Below are 14,106 nucleotides of genomic sequence, written 5' to 3'. Positions count from 1 at the left end.
AGCCTTCAGGGCGTCAGGCAAAACAGGAGACAAATAGAAGTGCTCTGTGTACATAAGGTTGCAGAGCTGGCTATGCCTGCCAGTTAACTGGATTTAATAACCTGCAGAAGTCCATGTTATTTCTGTTTAGGGTTGATGTATAATTTGTTTGGACTGGTTTTCTCCTTTATAGATGTCTAGCTTTACAATTAGATGTGCAGTTTAAGGTAGCTGCTCTCTCCTATTTACAATTTAACCCAAGAGGGTTGATTTTCCCCTTTCACAGGGCCGGGGTGGCAAAGGAAGCATCTATGTGTGGGCCTCTGGAGATGGGGGCAGCTATGATGACTGTAACTGTGATGGTTATGCATCAAGCATGTGGACAATCTCCATCAATTCTGCTATAAATGATGGACGGACAGCTCTGTATGATGAAAGCTGCTCTTCAACCTTGGCTTCCACCTTTAGTAATGGGAGGAAGAGAAATCCGGAGGCTGGCGTGGTGAGTCCAGATATTATTGTGCTGTTGCTGCTGTCTTTGTGCACTTCCACAACCTATTACAACTCTGATTTGGAGCAGCAGATGGCTCTTTGTTGAGATGGATGTTTTCTCATCTGCAGTACATGATGGTGCCAAAACTGTCAGCTGAGGCAACACAGGATTAAAATTGAGAACAACAATGATCTTCCATCTCTTAGTGCTTCATAGAGTTGGTACTTTCCTTTATCAGAAACCAGATTTGGAAGTTCAATTGCTCTCTTACCAGAGGAGGGTGTGGGAAAAGGCCTCTGTAAAAATCTAAATTAAAAGTGTCAACATTTGAGATCATACTTGCTTGTACTGGCAGAGCAGTCATGAACCAGACTGCTTCTGTACTACAAGCTGTAGAGAGCAGAGAGACATTCAGTCACCCACAGAGGAAATATGGGGGTTTAGATCACCCTCAGTCTCCCATTGAGCAGTGTGGAGCATCATACTCAAGTCTCCTTCAGATCCATACCCATATGCAGTTTCTGTTCAAATGTAATTGGGATTCTCTTCCACCATACTGATCACTGCTCTTCAGCATCTTCAGACTAGCCAGGACATAGTCTAATTCACACTGTGGAAAATTCAGGTGTAGTAACTCAAGGTTAGTTTTTACCAAAACCTTTTATACGTTTTCCGTGGCCCTCTCTCAAAGACACATTTTGTAATCCTCACTGCCCATGTGCAGCAGCAGAGGGAAAAATACTGGTTTCTGTCTTGATATCAGCTCTGTGTTGATATCAGCCAAGATGATCTGTGGCACTTTTGTAATTAACCCATAAAACGTGTTTCTGAGATTTCCTTCTGGTTTGTTCTAGTGACAAATCTGCACTTTGTCATTTTGTCACTATCAGACACTATCAAAATTCTGCTGTCAGAAGATAGCAGCCTGCTACTGCTGCTGCTTCTGGAGTTGCACAAATGTTAGAAAGCTTGATGCTGTTTGCAATTCTAGTTTCAAATACTTCTGACAACCACAAGGGAATTTAAGGCCTTTGGTTAAACTGTGTTTATAGGAAATAAATGCCATCTATATGAGTTTATGAGTTCTAAGTGTTAGTGAACATCGGTTTACTACATCATGGTATTTACGCTTTCTGTAACTATGTGTCATTGTGGTTTTAAAGTTACACACTAAGAAAGGAGATCCTAGGCATGAGCACACAATTACTCTGAAGAGCCAGGGCACAAACTGCCTCTTTCTGTATGTTCCTGAGTCTGTAGCTGCAAGGAAAATGGACTAGCTGTTTTCATTAATTACATCTGATATCATTGCAGGCTACAACAGATTTGTATGGCAACTGCACCCTGCGTCACTCAGGAACGTCTGCAGCTGCCCCTGAAGCAGCCGGAGTGTTCGCCTTGGCCCTGGAGGCTAAGTATGCTGTTGAGAAATGCCTTGTGAGCTCTAGAGAGGAGAGGGCCTGCGGTTTGTTTAATGTTGTTCATCACTGAAATTGGCTGGCTGTGGCACGGGGCTAGAATGAGCAGCTAACAAGCTGCCTGCTACAGTAGTGATGGGCACGGTAACTTCCAGATGGAGCAACAGCCTTGCCAAAGCCACAGAGCAGATACAGTCTGTCTGTCTTGCTCTCTCTGTGTCCTCTCCATCCATCCACTGCTTCCCAGGGGTTTGTCTTCTCCAGCACTGTTTGGAGGGAGGGATTATTAAATTTCTCCACGTATCCAGTGTAGAATGCCCAGCCTACAAAAACATAAGAGGAAACCTACAGTATCAACAGGACTTCATCTTGTGCCACATCCTGTCTACAATGACAGATGCTTAGGGGAGAGTACAACAAATGGGGATTAAGAGTGATCTTTCAACAGCAGCTTTGGCAATCAGTGGTTTGGAGAGAGAGCAGTCAGCCTATCCTGTTTAATAGCCATGGACAGATTTGTCTTCCTTTAATTTGCCTCGCTTTTCAACTTGTCTGTATTTGGCACCTGTGACATCAGTGGCAGTCAGTTCTACAATAACATTTCTTGATGGTGGGGAATGTTTCCTTTGATTTTTCCTTAACCCACTGGTGGTGATTTGCTTCTGTGCTACATAATTGCTCTTTTATGTTAAAGAATAAATAACGTCTATTTACCATCTCCATGCCATTCACAACATTCACAACATAGAGCCCTAGAATGTATCTTCCTTCATTATCTTCTTCTCTAATGATTGAGATAAGTTTTCCTTACAGTAACCTATACCACCTTTTTACTCTATGTTAAACTGTTTTACCGAGTAGAGGAAACATTTGCTCAGTTATACAGCTTCAGTTGCTGTAACCAAGGCATGAAGGGAGCACTATGTACATAGTTTTCTTAAGCAGTGCAGAAGAATGAAGATTTGGCAGAGGAGGCAAAGTTTATGTCATTAGCAGAGCAATGGTTGTTGTGCTCAGGGAATTACTTTGGCCAAGTATCATTTTTCAGATTTTATATTCATAAAACATGCATGCCCAGTGTTTAACTTTGGATGATCATTCCTTGTGCTATCAATCCCATTCTGTGGGACAGCCACCATGTAATAAATTAGTATGGCCATAAAAATATAAAGGTTTAATGAATTTTCTCATCACTGCATATTTAACCTGGGCTACAACCTTAATGATTATCATTCATTCAGGCTGTCCATGAAGACTGGTATTACTCTTGCAAACTATCCTGACTTTAGACTAATACCCGTGGTTTGCAATTGAGTTTCTAGCTTTTGCTGAGGAGGCAGGGGAGAGAAAGAGCTGTCAGTGTCGCCTATCTCCTTCCAGGCTGGCTCTGTTAAATTGTATTGTGTAGAAATACCCTGGATGAGCTCCACTGGCCTTCACAGGAACAGCTAACAATCTCTGGTGCAGAGTCCTCTTGCCTGCAATCTGCCTGTCAGTTCTTGTACAGTGTATGTCTGACATGTCCCTAAAACCAGACCAATCTGTGAGATGGAAAGATGGAAATGTACAGCTCCAAGATCCGTAGCAGCTCTTAAAAGATTTCAGTAAGAATGGTGTATGTGATATCTGATTTTCAGCTATATCTTGTGTCACCTTGGAAAAATGACAGTAATTGGCTATTCTGGTGTACATTCAGCATGCACACATGCTTATTACTTGGGGCACAGAAAGCTGAAAAGCGGATCCTTTTAGGTTGATGGCTTGAATCAGACATATTGTAATGTTGAAAGAGTTCATCATAAAACAACTGGAATAGCTTTAGTTATGTAGAATTAGAATGTCAGTTCTAAAGCTTCCAGAATAATAACTTATAAGTGCCCTTCCTGTCATCATAATCACTGCAAATCTAGGAACACAAGAGCTGATGATGAAAAATGATCATCGAATCTAGACAAATGTTACTTGACTACATCCATCTATGCTGGTATATCATGGGTGACAAACCTCTGCCATACCTTATAATGCAAATCTGCAGTCACCCACAGCCCAGCCCATATGCCCATATTCACAGAATACTGAAATTACTCATTCTGGGTGAGTCTCAGAGGTCTGTGGGAAAAGCAGAAGGAGCAGGCAAGGAAAAGAGGGCAAGATGTAAGAGGAAGGCAAGGTGAAACTTTGTCATCATCTTTTTCTTTTTGTATTCTCAGGATCTGGTGTAATATCCTACTCATTTTATTTGCTTAAAAATTGCATGGTGGATCTGTGTATAGTTAAAAGCAGTTGTTTCCTGGGAGACAATCAGAAATTATTTTGCAGTTTTGGGGACTATATTTTGGGGAAGCACTATAAAATTAAAACCTATTCCTGTTCCCACTGAAATCAACAGGATCTTTGTTACCGATATGTGTATAGATACAATTTCTGTGTGATGCATAGAAACAAATTTCACCAAAAGGCTTACTCAAACACACTGTCTTACTTTAATTTCTTTAATATCTGCTTGGAAATACTGTGCTGTTTGTTTTCCACGGTGCTCTTCCACAGCTTGGATCTTACCTGGAGGGATATGCAGCATCTGACAGTGCTCACCTCCAAGAGGAACCAGCTTCATGACGAGGTTCATCAGTGGCGCAGAAATGGCGTGGGGCTGGAATTCAACCATTTGTTTGGCTATGGTGTCCTAGATGCAGGAGCAATGGTTAAGATGGCGAAAGACTGGAAGACTGTTCCAGAGAGATTCCATTGTGTTGGAGGGTCAATACAGGAACCTGAGTAAGTGAATAGTCTAGTATATGTGTTCAGCGTCTTCCAGGCTTTTAGGCGACCATAAGCATGCAAATATATTGACAAAGCCACAGGTAGTCAAATAAACATAATGGAATTATTATTCTAAGAGAGCCTATTACCAGAAGCATTCAACTATTCCAAGTATTGATAAAATAAACTACATGATCTTTCAGTTCGTGGTTTGCTGGAGGAGTGCATTCTACAGCTCAGCTGTATGATCACTGCTAGTGCTAGCAGTGTTAGTAGAAACATCCATTTCTTCTGGGTACTGAAAGGTATGTTTGTGCCAAAGTTTCTGTGAATAAAGCCCCTGTGCACAAGTGAAAATCTGTGAGGCTGGTACTGTAAATTACATAAACTGTTGCCACATGGAATGTCTGTCATCCAGGTCATATCTCCTTGTGATATATTCCAGCAGACGGTTTTTCCCCCTGAAGGCTGAAACAATCATCCACAGGTACCAGTGATTCAATCTGAACACTACTGCATTAAATTGTGTTTGGTTTACGATGTTCTTCAAATCTCTAATTGCAGGCTAGGTAGTCAAATTATTTTCTGATTTACTTTCATGTGCTAAAGTGTATGAGTCAACAAGTGAATGAATTAATACTAATTGACTGCAACAGCTATAGCTCCGTTTTAATTATTTGAAATACTAACCTAATAATGGCCAATTTATGTCTATACCATTTGAAATTTGACTTTTCAGTGCTATTTTTGAAGGCATCATTATTCTCTTGGAAAAGGAAAGCAGACCAGATTGCCACCCTGGCACATAGCTCAGCCAGGTAAAGAGTAAGTTTGTTCCCAGCCTTCCAGGTGGGTTTGTATTGGCAGGATCCAAGGTTATACACCTGAGATCTGAGTTTTAATTTTTCTGGGCTATGTGTGCTCACAGGTAGGAAACAAGTAAGAGAGTGCTGAAGCTCATTTTGAGCTATATTTAGTTTATTCATAATTTAATTGCAGACAATCTCATTTATCTTAGAGGCATGGGGGTTATCAGAGAGGAAGAGAAAAGATGTCTTTTTCTAGGCTTGGCTCCATGCTTCAGAGAATGTGGTAGAGGTATTCTGGCAACAGACTGAGCCAGAGTTGGGCAAGTAGTATTGTCTCCTTCTGACTTTGTTTTTGTGTCCTGTTTCTGCTGTTGAGGAGATAGAAATGCAGAGGTGATGATGTATTTCCTCCAGCCCAGAGATCTGGAACTGCAGTAAAGCTTCCCTATTGCTGTCATTGCCCAACAAGCTCCAGAGTTGAGAAATACTCTGCCTTGTATTGGTCTCTTTTGAGAACAGCACCCAGAAGAGGCTTTGTGCTTACAGCACAAGGATTTGGAAAATCAGTCACTACCTAAACCTCCTAACCCTACTGCAATATAATCTCAGTGCGTGATCTGAACAGGTACCCCCTATAGTTACCTGACACATCTATATGTTAACAGGACTGCTGTAATATTTACATCCCCCAAGAAAAATGTCACTGACAGGAGATATGCATCCTGAATTGCAACATCTACATTTTTCTTAATTACCCTGCAATAAACTAGTGAAGTCAGGCATCTCCAGAGATTCCTTGGAAATGAAAACTGCACTGCACTGCTGCCATGGATAATTGGCTTATTTTTCTACTTTGGCCTTACATTTTCTCTATATATTCTATGGATGTTTATATAAGTATAGATACTTGTGTATATAAAATACATACTCAGTACAGCTTTAGGTAGAGGTGAGTAGTTGATACAGAGGTAAATACCAGAGCAACATTGTGAAATAGCAGAAACAGGACAGAAAAGAATTTATAGCCTAGAATATACAGTGTGCTGAAAGCAATCAATCAGTATTTAAAGTGCAGCACTTCTCTGCTGCCTGGAGAAACAATTGTAAGTTACAGGAACTGTCCCTGTAAAGGGATTTTTGTTGGGTCAGCAAGAAGAAATAAAATGGACAAGTCTAAATCTGTCTGGAGATACAAAGATGGTTTAGGACATCCTAGTCCATTAGCTGAGGAACAGCAGCATGGGAGTGTGCTTCTTGAGAGCTGTTAGCTCCCCTGCTCCTCTCTAACTGGGTACTACATTTCATGTAAAAATGAATGTGTCCTATACATATATATAACAATTGGGCAGTAGCACACTGTGGGGGTGTGGAAAACCCATGTCCTCTTCTGCTCCTTTCGAGTTAGACTTTTGCTACCATCGCTGGTTCATTTAGGATGTTTGGGAAAGTTACCTGGACTATAGTAAATAGTCTAGTAAAGAAAAGAGTGTTGAATGCTAATTAATAGGAAAGGAAGAAACAGAGCAAGTCTATTCTCATGTGTTCTAGAGAGCTGAGATAACTTTTACATTGCAGCACTTAGAAGGCAGAGAGAAAAGCTGTCTGCAGTTGTCAGGCTGTCTGCAAAGCAGGTGGAATGGTAATACTGCTCTTATTTCTTTGGCATTTGGTGTTGAGAGGTAGGAGAGAGTAACACCGGTGTCCTCCCTCATGTGATGTCATCCCTCCTATAAAGGAGATGTGGAGCACAAGCACAACTGTTTGACAAAGTATTGTCTAGTGTGTGAGGGCTGTGAGACAATGTGAATTCAGATTGATTTGAGGGTGATGCTTCCCATGCAGAGAAATGACAAGTGTGTGGCAACTGTGAGATTATGATCCTTCACCTCTGGCTGCGTTATAGTGCATTTCCTTGTGCTTTGGCACACAAAATAAATCTCAAGGGTATTGTAATTATATGTTCAAATATTTTAGCCATGCAATATTTCTGTTATACCAGCTTCTGCTCCAGGGCATTCATAAGATTCAGAACCACATAGGCTTATGTTAAACAGCAGTTTAAGGTAAGTGTTTAAATGCCTTGAGGACCTGAATGTCTTTTTACTCTGGAAGCACTCACAAGAAGGCAATAGTCTTATGAAAGGGGGCAGACACTGGCCTGATCCAATAAGTGATGTAGGAAACTAATATCTGAAGCTCATCTCAAGAATAGAATTCCTGGAAGCTAGGCTTGAAGGAAATGCTTTGATTGGTCTCTGAAGGACACAGTATTTCATTAGCAAAGGGAAAGGCTGGTACTCATTTATTTTGAAAAGAAAGTATTAATTACCACAGTATGGTCAATGACCTTTAACAGGGACTCTATATTTTACTGCAAAAGCTAGCTCAGGGAGAAGGCACTAGAAGAGGTAATGACAAGCTGACTGGAGTACTTCATGACTTACTCCATTTTTTAATGATTGTAGTAATGCTTGTCTTTAAAGTGTTTCCTTTAGACAGAGGAAAGTGTCACCCTGCTCACAGCAGGCTGATGGTGAAGACAGAGAATTCTGTTTATGCTTGCAATGTATTTTACCATCCAGTTTCTGAGGCAACTGGTATTTGCCAGTTACATCCTGACCCTGTGGGGTTTAGCAGGCACTTGGCACCTTTGGGCTGGTGCTGAGATCCCAAACAGAACTGCCCAACACATAGTGGCTACCGGCCTCCTTTGCAAGAGTTGGGAAGGTTTGGATGCACCTTGCTCAAACCCAACGTGCTCTTGCCTCTTCCTTAGAGGCACGCTTTGGATGTCTCAGGTGTTTCCTCAACCACATGGGGAGCAAACACTGTGGGTGCCCAGCACAAAGAGAGCCAAACTGACCAGTGTAAAATTGCACCCTGTTGTCTGTAATTCACCCCATTAACAAAAGTTGGTGAGACCTTTAAAAGCTGTGACTGCACAGCCCAGCACAAAGTGGTTTGTCTTCTCCTGTGCGCCACTTCCAGGCGTCATGTCCTCAGGTGTCTGACTGTCTCCAACAAGGAGCCCTGTGCTGATAACAGGGATCTGCTTTCTGTTTGGTGACAGGGTCCTCACAAAATAAATGCAGCAGGACTGAGCCTGTGCTCTATCTGCAGGTCTAGCTTACTGGTTACACTTGGGACAGATGTCCTTCAGTTAATCGTGTGTTTGCCTTCCTAAGGGCCGAGGTATAATAACCAATAAACTTGTGACTTTAGGTGCAGCACTTTGTCAGCTCAGTAAACAAATGTGACTTCTTTCCCCCCTGTGTGTGCTCCTCTTGTACAGGAGCATGGCAACAACAGCAGTTTTCATGAAAAATAGTTTTCCAATGGGGTTCCCATATTAGGCGAGGCTGTAGGCTTTTATGCATCTGTGCTGAAGTTCTGTGCCACTAGCCTCTGTCTTTTGCTTGCTGCTGTCTTTTTAAGGTGACTGTCTGACATGACTGACTGCTCCTGGTTCTTTTACTGAACATACACATTATTGTGCAATTAACTAATATGGTAGTGATAAGTAAAGGCAACTATTGAATGTATGTTACTGTTTCTTAAAGAGTGGTATGCCCTTCTTAACTGTATTCTTTCTCTCCTTGTGGGTGCACAGTTCATAATGTATTTTCAAATCAAGGTTTGATACCATTTTCTAAAAAGAATGTTCTTTTCCTGGCTAAGTTTGCAACTATTTCCTTACTCTTCCACGCATTAATAGGGAAAATAGCATGGGTTTTTCTGTGAGGCACCAAAACCCAGTAGTTTTAGCATGAACCGTCTCTTACTCTGTATATCCTTTTAATTCACTTAATTATCTTTTGACCTGCAGAAAGATCCCACCAAGTGGCAAGCTGGTCCTCACGCTTACAACTGATGCTTGTGAGGGGAAGGAAAACTTTGTCCGATACCTGGAACACGTCCAAGCAGTTATAACTGTAAATTCCACTAGGCGAGGGGACCTCAACATCAACATGACCTCACCGATGGGAACAAAGTCCATTTTACTGAGCCGGCGCCCCAGGGATGATGACTCCAAGGTGGGTTTTGACAAATGGCCTTTCATGACCACACACACTTGGGGAGAAGACCCCCGAGGCACCTGGGCTCTAGAGATTGGGTTTGTTGGCAGTCAGCCTCAGCGGGGCGTGCTGAAGGAGTGGACACTGATGCTGCACGGGACTCAAAGCGCACCATATATAGACCAAATAGTAAAAGATTATCAGTCCAAACTGGCCATGTCCAAGAAGGAAGAGCTGGAAGAAGAATTAGATGAAGCAGTGGAGAGAAGCCTGAAGAGTATACTGAGCAAGAACTAGTGCTGTTCTGCATGATGTTGTCTTTCCTTCCCCAGATCCCTCTACTCAGCTTTCTACTATCCAAACCTCTGTGTTAGACATATTACAATGATCGTCTCTGTAGCCAAATTATCACACTTTCTTGATTTTAAAGTCTTATATCTCGTCAATGATTATTTTAATTACTGAAGCAATCCTTTTTTTACTCTAAACCACAAATATACTGTCCCCCACCAAATACTATGTACAGTTTGTGACTGTAAATTATTTTTCTTTGTGTCATACAAATAGGTAATAGCCTGCAAAAAAGTTGATGGCTTTTCCCTTCATATTTTTGTGGTTAAATGTTGTTTGTATTAAAAAAAAAAAAAAAAAGAGTGAATTTTAACATTGGCCGTTGGTGATAATGGGCACATTTCTTAAAATTATTGTGAGAGAGGGAATTGCAAAGAGGGTGGCTGGAGAGGTCTTTGAACATCTAACAGCTCCTTCGGCATCATTGACTTCAGTGGGACATTCCCCACTGGGTTCAACCAAAGCAGCACTAGACCCTACAAAAAGAAATAATCCAGAGATAAGGAAAATTTACCAATCCAATTTGCAGAAATCCAGTACTTTTGAGAGTTTCCTTTTAATATATATGCTTACACAACTATATACACACAAACACTTCGGCCACAGAATGGGTCAACAGGCATGCAATAAGGAAGGCAAAGCAATGCCAAAGCTGGGCGATGTAGGGAAGTGCTTTACAAACAGGGTCAGGGCATTCTAAAAGCACAAGTTTCAGTTTTGTTTTGTTTTAATTTTGGCAATTTAAATCAACTTACCGTCTTACAGCAGAACGAGCACATAAGGAATGAATGAGCTGTAGGATTTCTGGCAGCCTGTGTGCAGAAGTGCATCTGCTCGTCTCTGTACCGAGATGTACGACAGCAGCACAAGCTGAGGCTGTGTCAGCATTTCCAACCATAGACCCCTGTTTTCTGGGGTTTACAACCTGGCTGTCAGGAAATTGCTGGGGGAGAAATTTAAAGGACACAGTTTCAGTCCCAAAGCAATTTTTTAATTCAGATTTCATTTTTAAAAATAGAGATCTGTTATTTTTATGTTACACAAATATATTTAAGGAGAAAAATATGCCTAAGTTATTAATGTGTAATGCAGAGTTGGCTTTCTTGGCAAATGCAGTGTGTTTGGGAAGATTTGTTGGTAATCATTGCTTTTTGCAGTTTTAAGAGTTGTTCCACCTTTGCTTTCCATACATGCGTAAAGGCAGTCTCTCTTGCCCTCAGAGTCTGCTCTGGCTATTATCACAAGAAGTAACATCCTCTTTGGTGGGGAGTTACTCATGGTAGCAACCAGTACATGTTCTCAGGTGTGAGATCCCAAATTTAACCTTGGAATAATAAAGGTTCTTGATTCTGCACATACTTGGGCACGCATTCACAGTGAAGGACATCAGTGGACCTACCCCAATGCTAATTTTAAGCATGAGCCTTAGGTCTTTGCAGGATTCAAGATCTGCTTTTTAGCAGTGACTAATTTCAGAATTTTAATATGTATTTTTAATATGCAGAGTATTAATCTAAAATGTTTTAATAAGAGTTGTCCTGGTGGATCAGGTGCATAGTAGTAAAAACCCATTAAGTAAGTAAATATTTATCTAACAGATTCAAAACGAAACCCAAAGGTTCTGCTGGACATGTTTCACTTAAAAATGTGTAATTTATGCTGTTACTTCTACTCAATATCCATCTTTTATCTTTCCATAAGAGGCCTGTTCTTTCCTTGACAAATCCAAATGCAAAATAAACAACTTAACCTGCTCAGAGTCTATGTGAATTACACTCTAAAGCTAAGACAAGCAGCCCAGCACTACTCACAGGTTCCTCATGGCACGCAGCAGTCCCTTTTTACAGTTGGGACACACTGGGATACAACAGGATTCAGACAGAGAAGAATCAGACCCTGTGCGGTTTTCATTTTTGAAGTGCTCTTGGTTATTTCTTCCAGTACATTATATAGTGCCAACTGTGTTTAGCTTAGAGACAAGGACAAGATGGGGCCATCTTAAATCACAAACTGGAGTTCAGGAGGCATGAGCCAAAGCACTCTGAAGTTAAAAGGCTTGGGAAGAGGTTTGCTCATGTCTTTGGAAGTGAATGGATCACATTGACAGTAGCAGGTTTCTGTGGAAGGCACCCAGATCTCAGAAAGAGCAGCATATACATATCAGAGGGAAAATCTTACCATATATATATTTATGCATACACCTGTATGCCTAAATACATACAACGCACCTGTGGTATCTCTCTCTATATATATTACATACAATATGTATATTCAGAGTATGTTACATATATTTGCTTATAAATATATATAGAATTACATACGGTATGTAATGTATGATACATACACATTATAACTTCGTGTGTGTATGTGTTCAAAGAAAGAGGTAACTGGAAGCTTTTGAAGGACTTCTAAAATGTGGGGAAAGTTTTGGACTAAGAAAAGTCTTGTGTGGAAATCTTAAATGATCATGTATGTGACTTTCCATTGCATTTATGTAATTCTGCAGTTCTCTGTTCAATCATTAAATATCTTGCAAAACAGCAAAATAACTAGATGGTTGTTCATATTTTCATAATGCTGACATAATATATTACATGAAAGATCACGATAATGAGTGATATACAGAAATGGTGAGTTTTGATATAAGTATATATAAAACTAAGTGTATATATAATACAGACATCAGATTCTTTGGGATTTTTGCATCAGGGGATTGCTGAGAAATATGTCCAGTCAGACTAAGTTTTTATGGTATTGCTGATGGAAAATAAAGTTAATTTGTTAGTATTTATAATAAAGGGGAAAATGAAGCTCATGATTTGAAACAGGTGAACACTGTTTAACTAAAGCCCTGTGATGATGTTTTATAATATGAGGAAAATAAAGAGCTGTTGTAAACTGGCAGGTCCTATCAATCATCATTGCCTATCTGGAGGTGCACGGGAGGAGGCACTCTGCTGTGAGGGGGATGACTTCCTACTCCTCTGCTTTTTACACTGATAAAGGAATTTGTATCCTGTATATGCTGGATCCAAGGATAATAAACACAGTCCTCTAAAAGAGTTGCCAGCAACAGATGAACAGTGACAGGCATTATGTTAACTCTGTGATACAGTGGGACACAGAAGACTGAGGCCGCAGGCTGGGAAGAGCTTTGGGCATTACTTCCATGGGTCAAACCCGGTGGCTCTGAGGGCAGCTCTGGAAATGCCACATCAGTTTTATTCTGTCTGCTGTTTGGAGCACTTGGATCCACAGAAACCCCTGCGTCACTCTTCCTCCCTACTTCCCACCCACACTTGTGGGTACTTTTTCAGCTCATGTGTTCCCACAGCAGTTTATGTTCAATTTTGTCATTTCTTACCCCATCTGCAGCAGTAGAAAATGGCAGGGAACCTCCTGATTGCCACAGGGGAGAGAAGGTGTCTGTCTGTAGTAACCCAGGGCTCATCCCAGGCTCTGCTGAACAGATGCTTACAAATACCGTAACACTTCAGCATTTAAACTTTAGCATTTAAACACCTCATTGACAATCTGCATTTGATACTGTATGTTTAAAGGAGAGGTTAGCCCATAAGTCATGAGATTTGCTGTACTGTCCTTATGAACAATACTAGTGGGTTGCTGTATAATTTTCGTATAGACTCACAGAAAGAAGCCCATCCTCTGCAGCCTTACTGGGCACCGTCTGTGTTTGTGGAAGGCAGGTCAGTGATTGTAGCAGAATTCAGGCCTTAGTTCTTCTTAGACTTCTGATGTTGGTGTCCATGGTGCAGCTAAGCACCAGCTTGGTTCAAGCCTTGCATCTCAGGTTGCTGCCTATGTGATGCAGTATGTGATTTCTTCACTAACATGCGCCACTAACCCCACTTTAAGAGTTTTTGTACTGCCGACAAGGTTTACAAGCGTCAGAAACCCATTTCTAGTTCAGCAGCAGAGTGACAGCTCAAGCCAGATGAAGATGGGGGGGGATATTCACACATAAGACATCGAACCCAGGGTCTCCTAAAGTGTTGGCGGCCTTGCCATTGACTACAGTTTTTCATTATGCTGACCATTTAGTTCTCTATATTGCAGTGAAATCAGATGTGGGGGATATACCCGGTTCTGTCTAGGTACCACTTTAATCTGTTTACACCTTGGTTTGTGACAGAGCTGTTACACAGCCTTCTGCTTGCCACAGTTGGCTTTATTTCCCCCTTGCAGTAGTCAAAACCTGCTTTCACCAGCAGTTCTGAGCAGCTCACAGATTGCAGCGTGCATATGGGTTGATAAATTCC

At 41.2% G+C, this 14,106-nt stretch overlaps 1 protein-coding gene across 1 annotated transcript in view; it reads left to right on the top strand.

Annotated features, from left to right (window-relative positions):
- PCSK2 (proprotein convertase subtilisin/kexin type 2) overlaps positions 1 to 12,730 on the top strand; it is a 108,623-nt gene extending 95,893 nt beyond the window's left edge. The window contains exons 9-12 of the mRNA XM_061461510.1: positions 266 to 481; positions 1,787 to 1,887; positions 4,438 to 4,665; positions 9,286 to 12,730. Of these exons, the coding sequence (XP_061317494.1) occupies positions 266 to 481; positions 1,787 to 1,887; positions 4,438 to 4,665; positions 9,286 to 9,772 (1,032 nt within the window). The 3' untranslated portion in view covers positions 9,773 to 12,730. The remainder of the gene's footprint in view (positions 1 to 265; positions 482 to 1,786; positions 1,888 to 4,437; positions 4,666 to 9,285) is intronic.
- Positions 12,731 to 14,106: the final 1,376 nt, after the last annotated feature.

The sequence above is a fragment of the Pezoporus flaviventris genome, unplaced genomic scaffold (assembly GCF_033815535.1).
Source record: "Pezoporus flaviventris isolate CSIRO_AGI_PZ_B2104156 unplaced genomic scaffold, CSIRO_AGI_Pfla_v1 ptg000031l, whole genome shotgun sequence".
In the NCBI taxonomy this organism is placed as follows: Eukaryota; Metazoa; Chordata; class Aves; order Psittaciformes; family Psittacidae; genus Pezoporus; species Pezoporus flaviventris.
This window is presented reverse-complemented; position numbering and strand designations above follow the sequence as displayed.